This window comes from Copadichromis virginalis, linkage group LG12 (assembly GCF_057382275.1).
Source record: "Copadichromis virginalis isolate Kocher_CV1m ecotype Utaka linkage group LG12, C_Virginalis_male_GT1.1, whole genome shotgun sequence".
Lineage (NCBI taxonomy): Eukaryota > Metazoa > Chordata > Actinopteri > Cichliformes > Cichlidae > Copadichromis > Copadichromis virginalis.
The window spans coordinates 15,363,783-15,388,810 of record NC_140629.1 but is presented as its reverse complement, the minus strand read 5'-3'; the positions used below and the strand labels follow the sequence as shown (position 1 = coordinate 15,388,810).

At 42.7% G+C, this 25,028-nt stretch overlaps 3 protein-coding genes across 6 annotated transcripts; 2 read left to right on the top strand and 1 right to left on the bottom strand.

Moving 5' to 3' along the window:
- Positions 1 to 1,234: 1,234 nt before the first annotated feature.
- On the top strand, positions 1,235 to 14,512 carry aebp1b (AE binding protein 1b). Its single transcript, XM_085474913.1, has 22 exons — positions 1,235 to 2,060; positions 2,908 to 3,081; positions 3,167 to 3,223; positions 4,680 to 5,072; positions 6,845 to 6,910; positions 7,396 to 7,455; positions 7,765 to 7,848; positions 8,868 to 8,939; positions 9,038 to 9,147; positions 9,450 to 9,589; positions 9,673 to 9,757; positions 9,844 to 9,988; positions 10,068 to 10,156; positions 10,395 to 10,518; positions 10,756 to 10,952; positions 11,083 to 11,259; positions 11,422 to 11,585; positions 11,724 to 12,259; positions 12,355 to 12,494; positions 13,192 to 13,291; positions 13,379 to 13,545; positions 13,638 to 14,512. Exons 1-22 carry the CDS (start codon positions 1,829 to 1,831, stop codon positions 14,013 to 14,015), a joined length of 3,690 nt encoding a protein of 1,229 aa, XP_085331039.1. The 5' UTR covers positions 1,235 to 1,828; the 3' UTR covers positions 14,016 to 14,512.
- pold2 (polymerase (DNA directed), delta 2, regulatory subunit) lies at positions 14,301 to 18,809 on the bottom strand. 4 transcript variants are annotated; one of them, XM_085474916.1, is made up of 11 exons: positions 18,678 to 18,809; positions 18,268 to 18,495; positions 18,048 to 18,169; positions 17,838 to 17,961; positions 17,640 to 17,754; positions 17,361 to 17,559; positions 17,151 to 17,231; positions 15,655 to 15,812; positions 15,211 to 15,338; positions 15,021 to 15,122; positions 14,301 to 14,876 (listed from the first exon to the last, which is right to left on the bottom strand). In XM_085474916.1, exons 2-11 carry the CDS (start codon positions 18,491 to 18,493, stop codon positions 14,716 to 14,718), a joined length of 1,416 nt encoding a protein of 471 aa, XP_085331042.1. In that variant the 5' UTR covers positions 18,494 to 18,495; positions 18,678 to 18,809; the 3' UTR covers positions 14,301 to 14,715. The 4 variants fall into 4 exon arrangements, with proteins under 4 accessions (XP_085331042.1, XP_085331041.1, XP_085331044.1 ...); XM_085474915.1 differs by having other exon boundaries at positions 18,268 to 18,500; positions 18,683 to 18,809; XM_085474918.1 differs by having other exon boundaries at positions 18,683 to 18,809.
- A 258-nt stretch (positions 18,810 to 19,067) lies between these two features.
- Positions 19,068 to 20,798, top strand: nono (non-POU domain containing, octamer-binding). Its single transcript, XM_085474919.1, has one exon. It carries the CDS (start codon positions 19,187 to 19,189, stop codon positions 20,513 to 20,515), a length of 1,329 nt encoding a protein of 442 aa, XP_085331045.1. The 5' UTR covers positions 19,068 to 19,186; the 3' UTR covers positions 20,516 to 20,798.
- Positions 20,799 to 25,028: the final 4,230 nt, after the last annotated feature.

Sequence of the window (25,028 nt, the reverse complement as noted above, 5' to 3'; positions counted from 1 at the left end):
TCTGGTTTCTCTTGTCTGCACTGCAGACATCAAACAATGTGTGCGTACTACCTGTGGCCATGTCACCTTTTGCAGGTTGATTTAAGGCCTTGTAGGGTTGCCTATCTTCTCTTTGTGGTTATCATCCACTGACTTTCCTTCAGAAACTATAGCTGCCAAAAAAAACAAATGCTAGAACTGTTGCATTATCTATAACATCATTCACATCCTTTACACTGTTGTAACATATTAGCTTCCAACAAATAAAATCATTCCATTTGTGCTGTAATAATAACAGCAATAGTAATAACTAAAGTTATCCAGCTCTGTGTTAGTTCCAGCTCAGAAGCCCTGTGCTTGACCTTACTGTAGTCCGAGATTTCTGCAGCATTCTTCACAGCAGTAGTCATATCCCCCATCGATAAGATTGCACAACACCATAGTTTTCTTAAAATCAAATCCCACGCAGTCTGTTTTCCTTTTCTGCGTCACTGTCCTCTGAGTCTGAGACAGTACGAACTAAATGATTTTAGCAGGTTTTCATGCACTTGGACGTCTGTACCTGTGTATCTGTCTTGTTCATCACAGTCTGAAACCCATTCAGAGGACATCTCTTCTTTTTCTGCTCCTAAGCAGAGTTTATAGGAGTTCTGCGGGCTTCACAATGCTTTTTACCACATTGCTTAATATCTGGATTCTAAATCTAGAAACTGAAATGATCTAAACTCTTAGCCTAGACTTATTAATGGATCAGTCATTCTTCGTTGAGACTAGCTGCAACCTTTTCTACACACCCAGAATTTAAAGGCCCTGACAGGCTCTCCAAACAGTGGACAGAGTAAGAGGAGGATGGGGGATGGTTAAAAAAAAAACACAGCAAATGTTAATTCTGTCATCTGCTCAGACAATTCTCTTGCCCAGCGTGTGTATTACTCCAACCCCCCCCCCCCACCCACCCACCCCCCACCCTTTTGTGTAACACAACCTTTTCTCCAGAAAGGAGAAAGAAAAATACGTAACACTCAGAGGAATGAGCGACAGTGCACCACACTGAAGTGATGGAAAGCAGAGATCCCCTTTTTTTTAAGTACCAAAGAAGAATCTATGTTTTACTCCTGCCTGTTTCCCTTTTTTTTTCTCCTCTTCTTCTTTTTTGGAATTCCTCACTCTGAGGATTAGCTTGTGTTTGTCTCAATCCTCCCCCTTTTGCCCATTCTCTCCTCCTCCTCCTCTTCGGCTTGTGGAATTCAATGTCCTAGGAATCACTCCCCTCTCCTGCTGCTTTGTGGTGACTGAGGAATTCAGCCAGAGCCGAGGACGAAGAAAAATTGGCGTTTAACTCCAGGAGGTGCAAACCCTGCAGTCTGGGGCCCTCACCTGCCTTCCTTCATCCTCCCCCTCCAACTCCTGTCTGAGCACTGCACCTGTTCTGACTTGTCGGCCAGGTGGAGGGGATCCTCTAGCCTTGCGCTGTTTTTTCAGCTGACCCTGGCTTCGGGGTAATTAGGAACCCTGTCTATTAATTTGACTGGATTACTGCTTTGCTTTGCATCTTTTCTTTCCGTCTGTCTCTACAACCCACCTCCCTTCCCTCCCTGTGTATCTCTACCCCCCTCCCACTCCATCTCTTGTCTAGAGCAGTCTGAGGCTGGCTGACACTGTGGCTGTGTGGGTATGTGTGGAGTTGCAGAGGTTTCCCTTCTCGAGTAAAAGTGTGGATCACAAGGAAAGAGCACACAAGGGGGCCTAAGGGTGAAATTTAACCTTCTGGCAATTAAACTGGAGTGAGTGTTGAGCGGTTGTACAAACTCCAAACCAAAGGATTGTGCGAGTTGGAAGAGCAGCAGATATGAAGATCCAGGCTGTGACTGCGTCTGCGGCTCTGCTGGCCTTGTGCTGCCTGCTGATGATCCCTAGAGGAGGAGAGAGCGCCGGGGGAATAGTTTCTCTCCGGCAGGCTGGGGATCAGCTGCGAGACGAATCGCCGGATGACCCAGAAAGAGAGCAAGGACTTGTAGCAGACTTACTCCCAGAGGAGGGTGGCATCAAGACCAAGAGAGAAGCAGAAGCCAACCAGGCAGGTAAGTGGAAGAAATTATATTTTGTACTTCTAAAGCACAGATGTGTTATGCCGACAAGATATCAGAGCTGCTGAGGTACTGCTTGAGTTGTGGCATGACATGGAGCAAATGCAGACACAAACACACAACGATTCGGTCTCTGACAGCTCCAACAGCGTGACAAAGTCCATGTGCTCGTCTGTCCACTCCTGCTTCCCCGCACAAGGGAGCGGGACAGATGAGCTGGTTTAACTCACACCAGACAAGAGAAGAAGACACTGAGTCGAGCATCTTGCAGACAGATTTTTTTATGACGCGTACCTTTTCCACTGCCTCAGTTGCTCAAGCCCTGCATGAATAATGCTGACTCTTCTGTACAGTCCCGCTAACACACTTCAAGCAATAAGCCCAGTTTTTGGAGCCATTAAATAAGCTCTTTGATGAGTCTCGCTTATGCTGCTGAGGTGAAAGCGGTACATTTATTGAGTATCTGGACTGATTTTGGATCATTAAAGCTGAACTGTGGTTAATAGAGCACAACTAATGGAAAGAGAGAAACATGGTTTCCATGAAGGTGCCACAGGACTTGAGGAAAAGTCAAAAGGAAATACTGATGGACCTCAAGCAGCCACTGAAATGTAATTGGCAGTCTGGACTTTCCTTGGAAACACTGCAATGTGATGCAGTGAAGAAATAGTTGCATAATCTCAGACCCAAGCCTCATAAAAGAACTAATTGTGTCTTTAGCTTCTGTATGCAAGGAGGAATATGTTTTCATTTCAAAAGATTTTGTGACAGAACCGTGAGGAGTGGGCTCTGGAAAACCTCTCTCTCTCTCTGCCGCTTCTTTTTTTCCCCTTTTTTCCAGATATTTTAGGCCGGGTGAGGAGGGCACCTGATGAAGACAAGAAGAAAAAGAAGGACAAGAAGAAGAACAAAGAGCCAAAAGACCCCAAAGCCACCAAAAAGCCAAAAACCGACAAGAAGGGAAAGAAGAAGGACAAGAAAACAACAACCACAACTTTGCCCCCGACCACAACAAGTGAGAAGAGAATACTAAGCCTTGAGCCTGCTTCACTGATCACTTGGATTTGATTGTTGTTAAATCTTGTATCTTATATTTCCAGCGATCCCAACGGAGCCACCCACCGAACCATATACAGATTACCCCTATCCCGATGCCGGTGAGTGGCACACATGCAGGGGCTGCTTGAAGAATATTGACTCAGTTGACTACTAAATTTGAGTTCATATAACTATATTGTTAATATGTGTTAATGTTAATATGTTAATATTCTGTGTGTTAAATTGCCTCCCACTACTGGCTTGGAAAAACATGTTTAACAATTTTTTTTTAAAGGCTGGGAATATAAGAATATAAATGGGATATAAACATGACAATATAAATGGAAACTTCAACCATTGTATGCATCGAAGTCTGAACAGGATTTGGTCAGTGCTACTGCACCTTTGAGAAAATTTATGTAAATCGCAAAATTATGTCATTCAAGTCTGTTTTGGGGTGGACCAGGAGCATAAAAGAAGTGGATTTGCCTCTGGTTTGTAGATTTGAAAGCCGTAACCTCAAGCATTTTGAGGGCTGGATGTGAACACAATGGTGAGCTGCAGAGGAGTGTGGGATGAATGTAAGAACCTGAGGACACTGTCCACATAAAATCTGACCATTCAAATCATGATCATGCAATACTGAAGAAGATTTCAAACACCAGGGTCAGAGGCCATAAAATGACCACAGAAAAACTTGACAGGGATGATTAATCTCATTAAAGTTTTATGCAGCATGACTTCGTTGTCCCAACACTGTTGAATATTAGAGAGTTTAAGTCACTTCCACATTAGCTTATTTTGTACAATACCAGATTGTAGACAGATGGAGGAATCTACCGTGACATCACCCATTGGTTTCTGAAGTCTGGCCTTGAGATGAGTGTTTCAGCTGTTTCTGCCATCTTGGTGAAACTGGAGCTCATGAGAGGGCAGTTTTATACGGCAGATAATCTTCCATTTTGATACACGGAATGACCAAGATTTTTAAAACAGACCATTTTTATCCAGCGTGACCCAAAACGAAAGACTGAGCTCAACAGGAAAGTGTTTACAGAGGTCAAGACAGAAAGCTGTTCTCCCTTTGACATTAGGCTTAGTAGCTTCTGCACCCAGAAGCTACTGAAAATGACAAAACTTAGAGTTAGAAAGATCAAATGTAGCCCCCTCCTCATTTCTGAGCCAGCTACCAGCTCAGTGTTACATTAGCCTCACATAACACACCTAAATCTCTAAATCACAACACTGAAATGAAGACTGAAATGTGGCACACACACCTAGATGTAAATATAGCACCTATTCCGATTAGGCAAAAAAGTTGTGCTCTTTTATGATTTTTTACCCATCGAGGGTTACAGTGTTTGTTTGTTTGTTTGTGAGGATTTGTTGTTGTTTTTATTCAAATACAAATTTAAAACTAGAAATATGTCTAAGTAGTAGTGGAAAGGAGGAAAAATAATTTCAGATCCAGTTCAAAAATCAGAACATTATAAAACACCAGAGAACCATAAAAATATTTGTGTCCAGACTTGTGAGCTCACCATCAGCCAGCTTTTGTGTCTGTTTCCCTCTCAGAAACTGATTACTGGAGCCCAGAAGATGACTACTGGGGTCCTGAGCCCACACCCTCCAGGCCAAAGCCTGAGGCTGCGATCACAGATCCCCCATACGACTACTGGAAGCCAGACGCCCCCGTAACAGATGCCTATGAAGACTACTTTAAACCAGATGAGGAAGACCCAGCTGCTCTTGTAACATATGCCTACGATGACTATTGGAAACCAGCAGAGAAAGAAGTGCCCACTTCAGCGCCTGCCATCTACGATGATTACATGAAACCAGACGAGACAGACCTCTACACCTCTGTGACCGATAACTATGACAGCTACTGGCAAGAAGTAAACCCAACGCCTGCTGCCCCTGATACAAAGCCTGGAACAGATGACAGCGATTACTGGGATGCCACATGTACGTATAAGTCTTTCGTGTCTTTGTTTTGATTGAGGATGTTTAGTGTGGAGGCAGTTTATGTAACATGAATAAGATGATGAAAGCATAATTAGATCCATGTGGCAAAATGGGGGGGTGCTGAAACAATTCTGAGAAATATCATGAATTTACTTAACTGACAGGGGTGTTTACAGGAATTTTTCAGTGGGGTAGGCCAAGGTGTGGGGCACGATTAAGGCAGGGGCCCCGTAGGAAAAACAATTGTCTTAAATAATTTTTTTTTATCAGAAATGCAGAAAATTGGTATTAAAGAAACTGATGCTGCACAAAAAATACTTTTACAAGCAATCTGACTCTTCACTTAAGTAATAGTAAAGGTTTTTATCATCAGCTTGTACTTTAAAAAGCTTGCTTTAGATACTTCGAACTAACAAGTAACTACAACTTGAAAATAACTGGTATAGAGTACAAAATGTGACACTTATATACAAGATGTAATGGAGTAGAAGTAGACAACAACATAGAAATACTAAGGTACAAGTAAATTAAAACCTTACTTCGATGAAATAGTAAAGTAAATTCTCTCATCTGATGGTGTTAAGTATTGTAGCATTAATAGTAATGTACTCCAATAGCATTAAAAGATTAGGAAACACCCTCACCTTCAGAGGGGATGGATGCCACCCCACATCCTTCCTCTAGGCACTCCCCTGCCAGTGGAAACTTGAGTCGAGACAAATGCTTTACTCTCTGTCTTGTGAAACTTGACATTTAAAATAATGGCAGTTAGTAAAATTTTAGTTTATGTCTTTAAAAGTATGAGGGAGTCAAACAACAAGAACTCAATTAGGTCAAAATTTCCCCTTTGTTTTATCATTACTGCTTTGCGGTGTGGAAATAAAAACTGCTGGTAGTGGTTAAAAAGGATCATTGTCAGAGTTTAAAGTGCATTCTTTTAATGCTAATTGAGAGGTCATGTGTACAGAAATAGTTACAGAATCAAAGGTGTCTTTTTTAACAGTGCTGGGTTGTATGATATTATCAAGAAGCTTTTAAATTCATGATTTAAAAAATTAAATATTTCAATTTCCCCATGAAAGTGGTCACTTGTGCTTCTTTTCTTCAGAAACATACTAGATGATCTAAGACAGTGTTACTCTTTGTGAAACAGAAGGAAAGAAGCAAAGAACAGACACAAAAAAGGAGTGAACTGCACTATGGGAGACATTTACAGAGAGTAGGCCAGCAATCTGTCCAGGATGTACCCTGCATTTTGTCCTCTGTCAACTACAAAAGGCTTCTGCCTCTTACCAACCCTTATTTGGATAAGTGATTAGGAATAGGATGTTCAGTGATTAATCAGCTGGACACTCAGTAAACTCGGTGGTTTGTTTAAGCTGAAGGAACTGCGTAAACTTCTGATTAAATAACGTTTAATAACAGATACCCGCTAATCTTTTGGATCCGATTTTCAGACATATTGGAGAAAACTTTTATGAGCGCTCTTTATTTCTTCCAGCTGAAGTCAACAGAGGGCTTTTTTTCCACGGGATGAAATGCATGCTGGAAACAGTGTGTCGTGCAGACCTGTGACACTCATCTGGATTTGAATGGCATGCTCTCATTACTCTTTGTTTCCACACTACTGTACAGTACCTATGCTCCTTCAGCATTTCCAATGATTCACTCATACTTGGCCCTTCTGCATTCTTGCTTATATTCCCCCATTTCTCTGTCTGTTACACTTAAATCACCTCTCAGCTTGACCTTTTGAATTCTTCTTCCTGCAGATGAGGTGCAACCGTCACCTGATGGTAAAGAGGTCAGCCCAGAAATTAAGGTTGAAATCCTGCCAGGTGACTGCAGACTCTCATGACAAAATCAACTAATGTGAAACCTCTAGTAAGCATTAAGATACAAATGAAATAGCCAGCCCATACTTTGTGTTTCATTAGAAATGCAACACATGAGAATAACACTGGAGCTAATCTATGAGCTGACCTGCCCTAGTTTACACACAGGAGTGGGTGGGTTTATTTCTTCCACACAGTCAACAAAACTTTCCACAGTTTTCTTGTAGAGCAACAAAAAGCCCTGTGATCAGAGCCCAGCAAAGTTATGTTTCTCATAAATGGGGAATTGAAGATTTAACAGCTACGTTATACAGCGGGCATCACACCAGCATCAAAATAGAAAACTCCTCTTGTGGTTGAATAATTCGGGCCACTGCTAAGTTGTAAAATTTTGCATGTAATCCCATAAAGCTTGACTCTGTAAAGTAGCGGCGCCTCCGAGGGGCTGAACGAATCGTCTGACTTCGTGTTTGTTCTCTTTTACACAGAAGAGCCCACCGCGCCCTATGAGGGGACCTGGTATGATGATTACGACGAGTACGGGATGAGTATGTGGCCGCCCGCTCACACACATGTGAATCACAACCATACTCGAATGTTTTCTATTATTGGTTTAGTCACAGAGAACTTCCTGCCAATAAAGCAAACAGCAAAAGAAAGGGATAAACAACAGTTGGGTCAATAGCTTTCAAGTGTTCCTTGATGACCTGTTTGCATTTCTTAATGACTTGCAAAACCACAAAAAAAAAGCATGCATATACAGTACACTACTGTGCATGGCTCTGTGGTAATCATTGTTGTTTCTATGAAATTATAAGTGATTTTCTTTCCTTTTCTGTTGTTGTTGTTGTTTTCAGAGAGAAAAGAAGACGAGACTGATGAAAAGTGGATGGAAAAAGAGCGAGAAAGAGCAGCCAAAGAGAGGGAGAGGGAAGAAAGAGGTAAGGAGACCCACATGGGATTCTTCTTTTTGTTATTTGCACCACCTTGCGTAATCCTGTCAAAGCAAAGAGAGTGCCTCATGAACCCAAGTGGAAAAGTACTAACAATGATGTTGTCTCCCCTCAGTCATATCTAGTCATACTAAGAGAATGCAGATGTGATTTCCATGCATACAAATGTGTGTGTCTCGGGCACTTGCTTTAACTTGCATGACAGGGACAAAAGTTCACCCCACCAAAGTAAAACGGAGATTAGGGCTGTAAAGAGTTCAGAAATCTCATATGGGCTGGGCCCAAAAGCAAAGAGCGTGAGATAAGCTAAGAAGGCTGTGCCGGCATCGGATTGGAAGTGAGGGATGAAGAGGAGTGACAACAAAGGGAGAAGTATTTCAGCTCTTTTGTGCCACGTGTCTGCCGTGCGTAAAGTTGAAGGGGTAAAGCCCAGAGCAAGTGATATATAACACCACCAGGACTGCTGTTAATGAGGCTCTTCCTGTGTGCACAGTTTGACCCAGACTAGGTCTAAGGTGAAATGATTTTGCAGACGTCTCTGAGAGTTGTTGCATTCTTCCGTAACACAACTATATGCATCTACAGATACTGTGTAAATGGGCGCATGTGTGTGTTGTGGGTGAGAGAGCTTACAACATGTTTTACATTCTCACTGTCAGCCATGTAACCAGCATCACGCTCCAGTATGTGTCAGAATATGAATAATGACAATGGGTGAGAGACTCTGCAATCTTCCTTCATGGTAAAAGTCCAGGTCAGAGGGATGATGATGATGATGATGAGTTTCAGAGCAGACTTGGACTAGAAGCTAAATCATAACATCTGGTGTGCTTTGTTTTTTAACCGTAATCTGGCCCTCCAGGTCCCCGTGAGGACTTTTGGCAAATAAAAATTGTAAAATAATACTGAGTTCCTCCATCATTTCTGGGCAGAGTAAAAGAAAAAAAAATTCAGCCAAGACAGCGCAATTTATTTTGCATTAAGACTGTTTGTCTGGCCACGGACAGAGAGAGCGCAGAAGCTAAAGGAGGCAGAGGAGAGAGCCAGGAACAGGCCACGTGTCTTCAAAGAGCCAAAGAGTAAGTCAACATCTGTTCAAATCTGGAGAGTATACGAGTATAAGCTTTTGCTGAATGTAATTAACACATTATTTAAATGTTCTCTTTCTGCTTGGCAGAGTGTCCTCCCCTGGGGATGGAGTCTCACAAGGTCGAGCCAGATCAGCTTTCAGCCTCTTCTATGTCTCAGTATCACTTTGCACCTCAGAGGGCGCGCCTAAACATGCAGGTACACAACAATCAGGGCGGGGCCATGCACCTACAAGCAGGCCTTGAAATAACCACCAGCTGCCAGCAACACTGAAAAATACTGTTATTGTTGGGTCTGTCACTTCCAGGAGCTGCCTTAGTGGTACATGCTTGACGGATTCTTTTAAGTCCTCAGTATTTAAATCAACAATGTGTTTTTTTGGGGGGGTGGGGGGGTGGGGGTATCCAAATTCTTCTGTTAATGGATGCAAAAGTAGATATGTTGCTTTGGCACTCAAGATACTAAAAGGGTTCGAGTATTCAGTAGCATGTGTCTCCCAGGGCTCCGATGATGAGGAAAACATAAGAGGTGGAGCGTGGTGTGCAAATTCAGAGGATGCTATCCACTGGTTTGAGATAGATGCTCGCAGGGCGACAGAGTTCACTGGAGTCATTACTCAGGGACGGGACTCCTTAAATGAGTAAGAGACAAACAGACACGCAGACATAAATATGCATCATTTGACATTCCTACACCCAACAATTTGCCCTCTTCTTCTGTCAGCAATGACTACGTGACGTCCTACTTCCTGGCTTTCAGCAATGACAGCAGAGAGTGGACCACCATTCACGATGGATACGCCGACTGGGTGAGTTCATCTAAAACTGTGCCACTTCCACAAGCACCAATACTCATCTTCCTCTCCCCCTCATTCACATGTCCTCTCTTGTGCAGTTGTTTTTCGGAAATAATGATAAGGACACCCCAGTGATGAACCAGCTTGCGGTGCCCGTGGTGGCCCGCTACATGCGAATTATCCCACAGAGCTGGAACGGCTCTCTTTGTATGAGGCTGGAGGTCCTAGGCTGCCCCCTGCCTGGTGAGTCGTATGCCCACACACTCACACACACCTTAAACACAGAAAATGAATAATTTTTGCTGCTCTTTTCTCCAAACAGATCCAGTTAATGTTCTGTACAAGCAAAATGAGGTGACTCCCGTGGACTACTTGCAGTTCAAACACCACAGCTACTCGGAGATGGTTGATGTGAGTTTCCCTGCAAAGTTTATCTGCTGGCTGATAGAATTCCAGGAGGTCCGCTTTAAATGCTCTAATATAAATTGCAGCTTCATTCTGTCCCAGTTTTTCATTTGAACCACCAGAGACCAACATGACATTTCCACAATAACATAATATTCATTATTAACCATCTGCTTTGTAGTGCGTAATGTAATCAAATACAATGCTTTGCATATTTACTGTTGTCTTTATCTCACCTATTCAGCTTATGAAGTCAGTGAATGAGGAGTGCCCTAACATCACCACCATCTACAGCCTGGGCCGCAGCTCCAAGGGACGGGAAATTGTTGCCATGATAATCTCTGGCAATCCCACAGAGCACGAAATAGGTGGGATCTCAAGCAGGAAACGGGCAGATAGCCGTGTTCTTATTGTAATGTGTGCTATAACAACACAAATGCTGTAATGTGCAGTATTTCAAACAGTCTGGGATGCTGATTCGTTGAAATTACGCTGGGTCTTTATGGCACCACTGTGGTATCCTGCAAATCCTAATAAACACCAGGCGGACACCAGCAGATTAAGGCTGACAGACAATTACAGTCTCGCCCCGGTTGTCCCCACAGGTGAGCCAGAGATCCGCTTCACGGCAGGTCTCCATGGAAATGAGGCAGTGGGTCGGGAGATGATCCTGCTTCTCATGCAGTACCTGTGCAAAGAGTATAAAGACAGAAACCCCAGAGCCCAGCGCCTGGTGGAGGGAATACGCATCCACCTGGTGCCTTCGCTCAACCCTGACGGACAGGAGGAAGCTTTTGAAGCGGTCGGTGTAAAAAACAATCAATTAATGACAACATGTTTTAAATACTGTCTAAAACAAAGAGGAAATGTCTGTGAAACATAGTGGGCTACTTAGATGAGTATGTCTCTTTTACCCAATTTCTACTCTGCAGGGATCAGAGCTGAGCAGTTGGACCACCGGTCACTTCACCAATGAGGGCTTTGACATCTTCCAGAACTTCCCTGATCTGAATAGTATCCTGTGGGATGCTGAGGATAAGGGCATGGTGCCTAAACTCACCCCCAACCATCATGTGCCTATACCAGAGCACTTTGAAGCTAATAGTTCGGTAAAGCAACAAACAAACAAATACGCATATAGATATAGATATAGATATAGATATATAAAGTCTTTGAGACTAACCAGGTTGTGGTAAACAAAAACAAAAGTATGTTACATGAGATTCTGATCCTCTGTCTGTGTGATCCTGATCTTCCTGCTTTTGTTCCAGATTGCTGTGGAAACCAGGGCCATAATCTCCTGGATGAAAAGCTATCCATTTGTGTTGGGTGCAAACTTCCAGGGTGGGGAGAGAATTGTGGCCTATCCTTATGACAGCTTACGTCTCAACAAGCCTGCTGAGAGCCAGAAACCTCAGAGTCGCAAGAAGAGACAGTATGACTTGTTTCCCTACCAGTGTTCTGTTGTTGTTTCTGTACCTTTACGTACACACGTATTGTCCAAATGCTAATTTTTCACCTCTGTGAACCACCAAAATAGTGCTTAATGATTCATTTAGAATCATGTCTGCAGGTATGAGGATGAAGGTTTTGATGTATCTGAGTGGGGAAGGGGCTACCATGAGGAGCCAGTGGAAGACTGGAGAAGCAGAGGGTATGCAGAGCCAGAAGAGGAGTGGCGGGGCCATGGATTTGACCATGGTCACGACACAGGCTATGACCATGGTCGCGACCCTGGGTACGACCATGGTCGCGACACAGGCTATGACCATGGTCGCGACACAGGCTATGACCATGGTCGCGACCCTGGGTACGACCATGGCTATGACCCTGGGTACGACCATGGCTACAATCACGCGTACAACCAGGGTTATGGGCACAGGGAGGAAGAAGACGATGACAGAGGAAGAAGTGCAGGCTACCATTATGCTGAATCTGAAGATGAGCCCCGCGTGACTGCAGACGAATCCCTCTTCAGGTGGCTAGCTATCTCCTATGCCTCCACACACCTGACCATGACACACAGCCATCACGGCTCCTGCCAAGGAGACACACCAGGAGGGGGTCTTGGAATTGTCAACCGGGCCAAATGGAAGCCAGTAACAGGCAGTAAGTAGAGACCAGTGCGTTTAAATTCCCACGTATGTTTATAGCACACCCTGGTGGACAGTAGTTGCAATACACGCTCTTGATCTTCCCTGCAGGTATGAATGACTTTAGCTACCTGCACACCAACTGTTTGGAGCTGTCCATTTTCCTGGGCTGTGATAAGTTCCCTCATCAGAGCGAGCTGGCGTATGAGTGGGAGAAAAACAGAGAAGCAATGCTCATCTTCATGGAGCAGGTTAGTCCCAAACAAACACAAACTGTAACCTGTCCTGACTGTGCTTCAGTCTGTAGTGAAAAGACTATTCAACATCCTGCTGGATATAATGTTGGATTTTAAAATTTCTAAAAAATAAAAATAAATAAAAGTACCTAAAATTGTGATTTACAGCATTGTGATTTTGCAGTTATTCCTCCTCTGTCCAACCGAGATGTTTCCCACGCTGTATTGGTTTTCCCGAGGTTGCTCACCTTTATCCTTAGATTTGTCCACTGAGGGTCGACTGACAGAGGATGTCATATGTTGTACAGTTTGCGGAGCTCTTGGAGGCAAATGTTTGCTTTGGCTGTATAAGTTAACTGTCTGTTGCTTTGAATAGTTGATCGCAGGTGTTTAAATTCATATACCACTTATCAAAACAGTTTATTATATTATACATATAAAAGACCCAAATGCAACATAAAAATGGGAGTAGGATCAAATATGATTCTTTTGTAATGGATGATTTTTGAGTGGAATCATTTTAGAATAACTGAATCATTAAACCACAGCTTTTTGGATCAATCCAAGTATAATTTTGCTCAATTTTACTCCAAAGTCCACTCATGAAAAAATGAAACTACTGATTTTACTGAGCAGTTGAAGAGAACTACTACTCAGCAACTGTACCTTGTACTTTGCTTCTTTCACTCATGTAACTATTTGTGTACTTCAGGTGCATCGCGGCATTAGAGGGATTGTGAAAGATCAGCAGGGGAACCCTATTGCAAACGCTACTGTATCTATCGAGGGGATAAATCACGACGTGACCACAGGTCAGTATACTGTTCACACCATCACTCAGGATGTAATAAAATATAACATAGCTCAAACTGTGCTCAACACTACTGTTGCCATTGTAGCACCAACGGGGGATTATTGGCGTCTGCTTAACCCCGGGGAGTACCGCGTGACGGCTCGAGCTGAGGGCTTCTCCTCGTTGACCAAACTCTGTGTGGTGGGCTATGAGTCGGGTGCGACTGCCTGCAGCTTCAACCTGGCCAAGTCCAACTGGGACCGCATTAAACAGGTAAGACTGTCCCAACTTGAAGTGCCTCGATGCATGTGCATCTTAGCAGTATTCAGTAAAGCCTCTTTGTTTTTTCTTTAATTTCTCTGCAGATTATGGCCCTCCACGGCAACAAGCCAATTCGAATTGCCTACAGCAATAGCAGAGTACAGTACACCACAGTCAACAATGGCCACAGGAGTGTGATCGGTGCCAGTAATGGGTCTTCCACAAATTCTCGACTCAGTCCTGAGCAGCGACGGAAGCGCAAGATCGCTCTCATCCGTCGTCTTCGCCAGCGGAAGTTAATGAAGGCCATGTCGATGAGAACGACGTTACCCCCTACAACAACCACAACCACAATTCCCACAACAACAGAGGCCACCACATCCTGGTATGAATCTTGGGTCTGGGGAGAGGGACAGTCCTCAACTCCTGGCGGCTTCACAGACTCCATCATGGACTATGACTACAAGATCAGTGACTATTAAAGAAAACACAAGTGGCTTGTTTCAAGTAAACCACCGTCCTCTCTTAACTGTAGTTCACGTTGCCGTGTTGTACTTAGAGCTGGCTGAAGAATCAAATTAGGGCTCTCGTCTTTGTACGACGTAAGCAATGGGAATGTACAGAATATCAGCTATATTAAAATAGTACATCTGTTAATCAACATTTGAAATAAGGTCTCTTCACAGAAATGGAACCATTTTAGATTTTTTTCCCCCAAAGATCACACTTCATTATTCTCTGACTCGTTCAATCACTTCTACGAATGCTTCGTGAAAAGAAGTTTATTGTGGATGCACATAAAAAAAACTGTTATTTACACGATCTTCACATATGGCAGAAATATTTTTAGTGTGAACATTCAGTAAATGTGGGAGAACTTGGTAACAGATGAAGGAGTACAGAGGTTTTTATCATGTTTTCTCAGACACAGATGGGTTAGAAGAGTTATTTTTCAAATAAAGGCTTCTTATTAAACCACGAGGGTCTCTTCCTTTCTTTTTCATTTGCTGGTTTTCTTTCAGTTCAATGAAAAAAAACAAAAACACAAATGTTACTTTAACAGAAACACTGAAAGGAACCCATGAGGTAAATGTATCTTATTGAAAAGCTTGTGTTTTTTGGATTGAAGTTAATTTGATCCTTCTCTGGCCAAAAGGAAAAAAAAAAGCATCAGCTGTGTCCTCAGTGGCTTACGTTCATCTCACTTTCCTCATCTTCATCTGCAGAGAAGGCAGAAAAGCTGATTGGCTCACAGTGAAGAGTGCGTAAATTGACGAGGCACGCCATCTGTGTGCTGCTGAATTCTGGAACGGTAACCAAAAGGACTTCCTGGCCATCCGGACCTGGCGGGATGAGAATACGAGCAGCAACAGTTAATTATTTATTACACATTAGTCTGTGTGAATAGTACATTTGTAGCTTAAAACAGATCATATGATAACATCCACAAAGTTTCTTCTGTTTACATGCAAATGGCATGCACTAACCTTTGATGAGCTTGGAGTCAAAAGTAGGGGCATTGCCACTGAAGTAAACATGGGGACACTCTTCCAGGATGAAAGGGTCTTTTTGGTAAAATGGGTAACAACCTGAGCAATTCAGAGAAAATCTTGTCAATAAACCAATAGTGTGTTTAGATTTACCAGAGGATCTGCGTGTTATTCTGTATCAACTAACCTAATGTGTCAGGTGCCGTCGGGGCCAGATGTCGGAGTCGAAGCGTTTCCTCTAATATTTCCAAGTGGCTGTCCCTGCTGCTGTACCTCTGAATGTCACAGACGTTCTGCCCTGATGTACCGAGGAACCTTCAAGGAAACAAGCAAATACATGTAAACCTAAACATATTTGCACCTAGAAGTGAATATTAAAGTGGATATGAGGCATAAATGGAGCCCTGCTCTGAAAAACTGACATAGGCTAAGTGCGTCTGTGAAGTTGGATTTAAGAAATAGTGCTAAACACGTTGAAAATTTAAACTGTAAGCACTTATTTTTCAAATCCAGCTACACAAACAGAGTTATATCCATGTTAGTTTTTGAGAGCAGGGCTCTATGGTGTAAATTAGCCTGTATACTTGTAGTGTTTCATGCCCACTGTAACAACATGTGTGACGCTGCTTACCTCACTCCGTCTATGCTGGCGTGGTATGGATTGGATGCCAGCTGTAGTGTGGGGTAAACGGACGACAAGGGGAACATGCATCGGTGGAGAGGCTGCTGTGGGAGGGTGTAGTTGGTGGGGTCGTACTGGCCAGGCATTACATCCACAGGAACCGAGGCCTTAATCAGCAGGAGACAGTAATGTGTAGCAAAAGAAAAAAAACAAAACAGTAGAGTTGTTTAGACGGTAATAATCTGTGCTTTTCCTCTTTTCCTCCAGTCCAGTTTATCCACCATCACCCTTCTGCACATGCCCAAACCACCTCAGCCTGTCTCTCTAACTTAGTGTCCAAACCGCTCAACCTGAGCTGTAACTCTGATAAATTCATTTCTAGTCCTGTCCATCCTGCCCACTCTCCATGAAACTCTGAGCATCTTCAACTCTGCCTCCTCCAGGCTCAACATCCTGTCTTTTTGTCAGCACCACCCTCTCCATACAATACATCATATATTACAGCATGTCCAGCTCGTCTACCTGCTCTTCTTCACCTCTCTAGTGTAATCTTTATGAGGCTGCTACGATTTATTATAATCAATGACGTCAACAATTAAAATTTAGCGACATGTAATTTTATTGTCGACGTGTCACATTCTAATACCACGTAAATCTGTTTTTTTAAATGCAATACACTACAGGGGGCCATGGGGGCAGTATCCCCTATTTCGTCTGCCAAGACTGAACTCAATACTAAAGAAGAAGAAAGTAGTGCTAACTGCAAAGCAGGACAGAAGAAAATGGAAACGGGGATTTTAAAAAAAAAAAATGTGAAAGAATTTCACAGAAAACAAATAAAGTAAATGCAGACTGTGCAAAGCAGAGCTTTCCTTCCAATTTGCTGTGGGACGAGATAACAGGGTGATATTCACTGGTGGGCAGATGAGATACTGGAGCCCAGAACAGGTGGTTTGCCCACAGGAAACGGAGATAAGAGTTATTGAAATAATCATGGACTAATCGACTAAAAAAAAAAAAAAGGCAGATTAGTTGACTACCAAATTATCTTTAGATGTAGCCCTAACTCCTTGCTTTGGATGGTTGACCCCAGGTACTTAAACTCATCCACCTTCTCTACCTCTGCTTCTTACACCTTCGCCTTCAAACCCGTCTCCCAGTCATTCACACACACATGTATTCTGTTTCGATTCGACTGACTTTCCTCCACCTCCCCAGCTCCTCCACCACCTGCTCCTTACTCTTACTACAGATCGCAGTGTTGCCTAACTATATCATACTCCATGGAGATTCGATTCGTGCCCGAACTCATATGTCAGCCTGTCACCACTGCAAAAAACTAAGGGCTCAAAGGCAATCCCTGGTTTAATCCCATCCCCATCTATCATTCCTTCCACACTTTCTCATACAGTATCACAGGTCCTCCCTTGGCTCTCTTGGATGTTATGAATCATAACATAAACATTTATCATTAAAGTAAACTGTGTCAAAATCTTCAGACTTACCACCAGCTGAAGCAACAACTCATCTAGCAAACGAATGGCATCCACACTGCCAGCTTGAGTCTTCTTAGTAAGATACTTGGCCTGGGGAAAAAAACAAAAAAAAACAGAGAAAGGGTAAAATATTTATTTTTATGTTTTAAGTAAACCAGTTCACATGAGTGACTTGGGAGGAACGTGACTATATGACAAGGTTCAAACCATTTTTCCCACCTTTGTTGATGCATCCTTGTCTTGAGTGTTTTGACTCAGGAGGTTTCCCGCCAGCAGAACCCTGGAAATTGTTGCTGCACCACTCTGCTCCCCGAGGTCACCGAGCTGACCAGTTACCATGTCGACAAGCAACTGTAGGCCCAGCATGCTGTCAGCATGAGTACTGCCAAGACCCAGACCTGATGCCAGGAGCACAAACCTGTATGAAGGCAGGCAAAGCAATTAATGTTGTTTATCACTACAGGCAGGGATTTACACCAATTAGATGTGTTTTCATACCTGTCAGAGTCAAGTGCAGGCCTTGCTTTCTGCAAAGGAAGATCCGCTGTGCAAAAGTCCTCAACTGTGAACTCCCCATCGTTCCTCTCAGCACCATATACTGCAATGACGCTGCCTAAGAAAGACAACAAGAAACACCTACATCAGACTCATACGTCCACAGCTCATGTGATGCTGACATCCTGAAAAACTACCAACCTGTGACACACTTGTCTTTGTCAATTTTCCCCTCTAGTTTAATCCTCTGCAGTTCATCCTCCAGAATCAACTCATCTGATTCATGAATGTATTTTGCTCGTGCAGGCTGGGGCAGGAGGTTGTGCTGGAGAGCAAGGAAAAAGAAAGTTGTTAAAGTACAATTCAGTAGCTGCTTTCAATGTGTGGGGTGAATTTAGCACTACTTCCAACCTCCTCACTGATTTCTTTCAGAATAGATGGCTGCAAGGCCATACGCTTGAACAGAGTCCCTACAATGCAACACTGCTCCGCTGTTTCTAGATCACACAGCTTCTTGATAACCACATCTGATCCTGACAGATACAGAACAGAAAAAAAAAACAGATTAAGAAATAGAAATCAAATGTTTCAGTGTCCCTGATGTAGGTAGGTAAGATTGCTCTGAGCTTACCCCACTTCTGCTGAGCTCTCTCTGACAGCAGAGGCCTCATCTGCATGAGTCGTGCTACGTAAATGTGAGCATACTGGCGGCTGAAGCTCCGCTCCCCAACTCTGTAGCGTTCAGAGCACTGACTATAAGCCAGAGACGTCCTCTCAAACACCGGGCCCTGGTCCTCCGAGGCAGGACGGCAGAGCAGAGAGGAGCCCTCCTTCTGTACACTTAGGTCTGAGAACATGACTGTCCTGAATAAAAGCACAGGAGACATAGAAATGGGTCTATTTTAGATTTCAAAGGCTATCAATTTAAAGCACAGTCAACATGCTTACAAGTGCAAGTAAAGTTGTCTGGGTTTTTCCTAAACACCCCGACTTTTCATGTGAATACCCTGAAAATTAATATAATATGACAGATATAACGACCTTACCGAAGAAAATAGACGTTTGCACTTCAGTTGCTACTCCTCTGAGATCAAGTGTGTTGATATTTTCAGATATCGACGATTATTTTCAGTAGCTTGCGAGCAACAGGAATAATTCCCGCGAAATCACCCGCTCACCGGTGACAGTCTCTATGTACGAGGGCAAACTATCGCGAGAAGTAAGAAAACATTTAAAAAAAGTCAAAAATCTAAAGCACCCGTAGTAAGGAACAAAACATATATACAACACATTTTAAGCAGCCTTGTTATTTTTATACACTTACATTTTACATATTTTTTTTAAATAACTGCATCGTTTTTGTTTTATTGTTGTTTTTTCTCGTACCGTCGCACATAAACTACGTCGCCGATGTCGCAACGAATTGAGGTCACAATAGCGTAGCGCGTACCTTCGCCATTTTCATAGCTCTTTGTGCGCTACCGTTTGCAAAGAGTTTCTGTGTTTTTAACAAGCCATTTGCTACTTCAGATTTTAAATCCATTGCGAGAATGCAAGGAAACAGAGGCCCCCAGCAGAACCGCGGCCCAAACCGCCCGGGAGAGCAGCTGAAAAGAGAAGGAACAAACAGCAACGGGCAGCAGCCAGAGCCCAACGAGCAGACCAACCCCAACGAGGCCTTAACCCTGGACCTGCAGAGCTTCAGAAAGCCCGGGGAAAAGACCTTTACCCAGCGGAGCAGGCTGTTTGTAGGTAATTTACCAACGGGTGTTACCGAGGAGGACCTGGAGAAGCTGTTCACCAAGTATGGAAAAGCCAGCGAGATATTTATTAACAAGGAAAGAGGCTTCGGCTTCATTAGGCTCGAAACGAGAATCATAGCAGAGATTGCCAGAGCCGAGCTAGATGATACCCCCTTCAGAGGCAGGCCCATACGGGTGAGGTTTGCGACACACGGAGCTGCTTTAACTGTGAAGAATCTGCCAGAGTTTGCGTCCAACGAGCTCCTGGAGGAGGCCTTCGCAGTCTTTGGCCAGATAGAAAGAGCTGTGGTCATAGTGGATGACCGAGGGAGACCTACGGGGAAGGGCATAGTGGAGTTCACCTCAAAGCCAGCTGCAAGAAAGGCTTTGGATAAGTGCTCTGATGGTGCTTATCTTCTGACAGCTTTCCCCCGGCCTGTTACAGTGGAGCCTATGGAACAGTTTGATGAAGAGGAGGGACTGCCAGAAAAGTTGGTCAACAAAAACCAGCAGTATCACAAAGAGCGTGAGCAGCCGCCACGATTCGCTCAGCCCGGCTCCTTCGAGTATGAGTATGCCATGCGATGGAAGGCCCTGATGGAGATGGAGAAGCAGCAGTATGAGATGGTGGACCGCAACATGAAAGAGGCGCAGGAGAAGCTGGAGGCTGAGATGGAGGCAGCCAGACACGAGCATCAGGTGATGCTGATGAGGCAGGACCTCCTGAGGCGGCAGGAAGAGCTGCGAAGGATGGAGGAGCTCCACAATCAGGAAGTGCAGAAGAGGAAACAAGCCGAGCTCCGACAGGAGGAGGAACGCCGCAGGAGAGAGGAGGAGATGAGGCTGCGCAATGAGGAGATTATGAAGAGGCAGCAGGAGGGCTTCAGGGGCAACTTCTCTGAGAACAGGGAGCAAGACATGAGGATGCATATGGGTGGTCATGGGATGCCCATGAACAGAAACTCTCTGGGGGGCAGCTCTGGTCCAGCTGGTACTCCTGGCTTGGCTGCAGAGAATTCACCAATGTTGCCAGGGCCAGGAAACAACAGCATGCCTGGAGGTGGTCAGGGTGGCTTCCCCAGAGGCCTCCCCGGCCCTGGAGATTATGGACCTCCTAATAAACAACGCAGATTTTGAATTGCAAGCTTAATTCCCCCCCCCCCCCCCCCCCCCCTTCCTTTTCATACTCACTGTACTTTTAAGTTCGGCTAGTGTTAACTTTTGAACTTGGAAAACTGCATGTCATTTTTTTTGTACCTGCCTATTTGTACTTTTGATTATTTTTAGTTCTGAAATGTAAAAACTCCAAAATGAGCCATGTGTTTTACTTTACTTCTCACATTAATGTATTTTCATAGGGGTAGAAAGGGCTTTTGTCCTGGTTATGATAACTTTTCTGGAATAAATTCCTGATTCCCTAAATAAAGGCTTTGGTTTATTCAGAGTAGAATCACCTCAGCAAGCTCAGGACTGCACACAATAGTGACTTTTGTCTGCACAGTAGTGTGAGTAGTATTGTCACTAACAAAGTAAAGAGTGGCATTTCTGGCACTCAATATTGATTATTGGTCATCTGTGCCTGATTTATTAATTACCAAAAAGTGAAATGCAAATGTCAGCAATTTATAGCAAGTACGTCTTATCACAGCTTTGAAGCTCCATAAACCTGAGTCTTACTGATAGGTTGCAGTTAAATATTAAGCGAGAAACATGGGCTTTTGCACGGTCGTTTTTCTGCTTTATTTTGATAACTAGGGGGAAAAAATGCCTCACACATATTGAGAACTTCTTGCATGTTTTGCTGAATACCCAAATCTGGCTTCCCACTGATAGTGGAAACGGTAATGTCACAGTCATTGACAGATTTCAGTTGGTGTTTTTTAATTGTTTATAGTGGTAATTCACATCAAGTAGCCTCAAGACGTTTTATATAGCAAGGTAAAGACCCTTCAGTATAAGAGAAAACCCTGATGAGGTGATGATCCCCTATGAGGAAGCATGTTGGGGGAGCACAGAGAGACAAATCTTCAGAGAGAGAGAAGATAGAAGTCATAGACTTGTAGTAGCAGCCTATAAATACCTGGAGAGTGAGGGGGGGGAAAGGTGAGTAGAGAAGAAATGCTCAGTGCATCCTGGGAGGTCCCCAAGCATCCTGACAGCAGCTCAACTAAGAGATGTTCATCTTGGTAGAGTCAGCGCTGCCAGGCTCCTCTCATGGGCACGCATTTCAGATTTGATTGAACCAGATTATAATTAATACTTTGTTAGTGAGGGGAAGCATTTTAAATTCAACTCTAGATTGACCAGAGAGCCAGCGAGGAGAAGCTGATACAGGAGAAATACGATGTCTATTTTTAGCCTCTGTTAGTTTTGTGGGTGCAGCGCGTTTTTGATCAGTTCAAGGCTTTACAGTTACAACAGCCTCCTCGCTGAAAACAGGAATAATAAATGTAAAAAAGTGGTTTATGTTATGTTCATGTTTCAGATAGATAAGAGTTCCAAAAGGCGTTTTCCGCTTCAATAACAGGCGCTTTTCATCACCGCTACAGCTAACGTAGTCAACTGGTTTCCATGATCAGACAGCTGGTTAGGAGACAACCTTAGCGACAACATTCAGTGGTATAAATCTCAAAAGTAAACGCAGCGATTATGTTATTATGTTATGTGTGAGTTAGGTTCACCCGACCTGATTTTTGCAGCGCTATAATACATATAATTTAGACCGATCCCCGTATACAGTGTACAGTTACCTCGACGCAGTGTTGGTGCACTAATGATCCACCTGCAGATTACGCTACTGGCGCTCTTTGTCTCTCTGCTCTCAAACTCGCCATCTAACACAGGTTAGCCTCGCAGATGTGAAGGTAATGTGAAGGCGTATCCTCACCCCCTTGTGCAGGCTGCCGCTCCCTGAGCCTGGTTGTTCTGGAGGTTTATTTTTGTTAAATGTTTTTTCTTCCCTCTGTCTCCATGTGCTTGCTCATCGGGGGCTGTTTGATTGTTGGGGGTTTCTCTCTTTCATTGTAGGATCTTTACTGTACAATACAAGCAGCTTGAAGCAACTGCTGTTTTGATTTTGCACTATTAGTGAAGACATGATATTTGCTTCAGTGGAAATTAACTTTACACATTAATTACTGACATCATAGTTTTACTGTGCCTGATAGAGAGAGCATCTGTTACATCAGTATTAGTGAAAAAGCATTTTGACATACAGAAATGCAGACAGGTTTTGTTTCACCACTCTTCCTTTAAATAACAAAATCTGCTTTGAAACATTATGTGTGGCAAAGAGCTGTTATCACACTTAATAATTAACACTTCTTTCCCTATGAGCACAGTGTTTTATTAATTGACAAGTAACTCCCTGCATGTGGATTTCACCATTTTGTAATCTACACAGGTTGTTTGTGACTCATCCACTGCCAAGCCCAGTGATTCAAGCTTTTTTCCCCCTCCTCCTATCAGTAGCAAGAAAAGGTAAACACAAAAATCAGCAAACTCCTGTTTGTTTTTTCTGTAAATAACTAATACCTTTTAAAAGCAATTTCTCCCTTTCATTTTCCTGGTTGTCTCCGGCTTCCCTTCAGTGGCTCCCCAGTATAAAATCACTGAACTAGCCGAGAAGAAAGCAGAGGACTGATGACTGCTCAATGACAAATAAAGCACAGTCCAAACACTCATGCCCACGCAGTGTGAAACGGCACAGAGGACAACAACCCTTTGAGAAGAATCACAGCAAAGCTAGATGTGAACAGAGCTGTAAATGGTACTGATTCATATGGGGAGGGTGGAGGGCAGGCCAGTATCAGTTAGAAAATACAACAGAAAGTGTTTCTGATTTTGACATATTTTTCATTTGGTTTGTGTCATACTTAATAAAACATTCTTATTATCAGGATGATACAAACATGCAGAAGTAACAAGTTCTTTGTGCAGCCATGTATTTTTTTTATTTAAGTCTAAATGGAAACAAATGCGATTTTGTTTCATAAAGAAACTTCTTCATCTGTTTTCTTCTTCTTCTTCCAGCTGCTTCATTTAAGGGTCACTGCAGTGGATTGTCTGCCTCCATCTCTCTCTTCTCCGTAATCTTCTTTCTTTTTCCACGTCAGCTCCATATTCAACATCCTTTGTCCAAAATATCCACTATCCCTCCTCTGCGCATGTCCAAACAATCTCTCTAAAGTCGTCTCCAAACTGCTGAACCTGAGCTGTCACTCTGATATATTCATTTCTAACCTTGTCCACATCAGTCTTAATAGGTGACCATCTCAGCTCGACAGCTCAGCCTCACATCTTTTTGTCAGAGCCAAGTCTCCAGTCTCCAAACCTTACATCATAGCAGGCCTCACAACCGTCTTGTAAACTTTCTTCGTTTGAAAAAATCAGACTTGTCAGTAAGGGCTGTATTGATGGAGTGAAATTGCTTTAAGTTCCACAACACTTTGTAGCTTCAGCTACAGGAGTTAAAAAAGCTGAGGTCATATAATCACACTTCACTGCGTATTTAAAAAAAAACGCTTCTTTTCTTTTTTTTGCACAAAGATAACAAAGTGAAGCCCAGTCAAATTCCTTGTTAGTTTGCACAAACTTATGATCCTGATGTCATTACAGTCTGTTGGTGTTACAACTATGTGTCTTCTAGCATCAAATCTTAATACTTCATATGTATGTAACATGAGGTTTTTCCAAAGATATAAAGAACAAAATAAGCACAGTAGACCATAATTTATAGAAACACTTTGACGAACCCTTGTATATTGAATACTGACCTCTGGTGGTCCCCAGAAAAGTAATATTAATATAACACATTTATGTAATCAATAAAATAAATAAATACACAAATAAATTTTACCAAATATATTTAAAAGGCACTGAAACACAATCCTTCAGCGACTCCAGAATCTTTTCATTTTTTAATATCCTCCTGAGAACCAGCCTATTCATTTATTCTCTGTCTTCTGTAATGGACATTTGTTTTTGGTCTATATCTTTCGACTTATTTGAACTACCCTACTAAGTCCTGATGTACTAAATAGAGGACATCCCAGGCTTTCCATCGATAATTCATGTGTTTGGGCGGCTTCTTTCAACTCCAACGAGGAAGAAAATCACAAAGAAAGTTCAATGGGAAGATTATTTTTTCCTCGGTCCTCAGGAGGATATCTAAACAAGAATTTCAGAAATTTCAGGGAAAAATAGAAGATCTAATCTTTCAGTTTATCCAGAAAAATGAAAATATAACATTTGCATATGTATGGTTTTCATTGGCTATGAGCTGAAAAGTGAACGGGTAAAGCTGTGGAGTAAAAAGAGAAATATTTAGTTATGAGAGTAGTGAAGCAGATCTGTAAAGTTGAACAAAATGAAACAAACGTAAATTACAAGTACTATATATATATATATATATATATATATATATATATATATATATATATATATATATATATATATATATATATATATATATATGCACACACTGCATTGGTGCACGGTTGTGGGAATAAAGAAAAAAAATACAAGTAAAATTTGTATAGGTGAGGTACAGTTTAAGTAAAAATACCACTAAATTTGGAGGAAAAATCAACTACATGTAAAATATCAGTGTCTGAATAACATCTTAAATAATACAGCTAATATAAATATA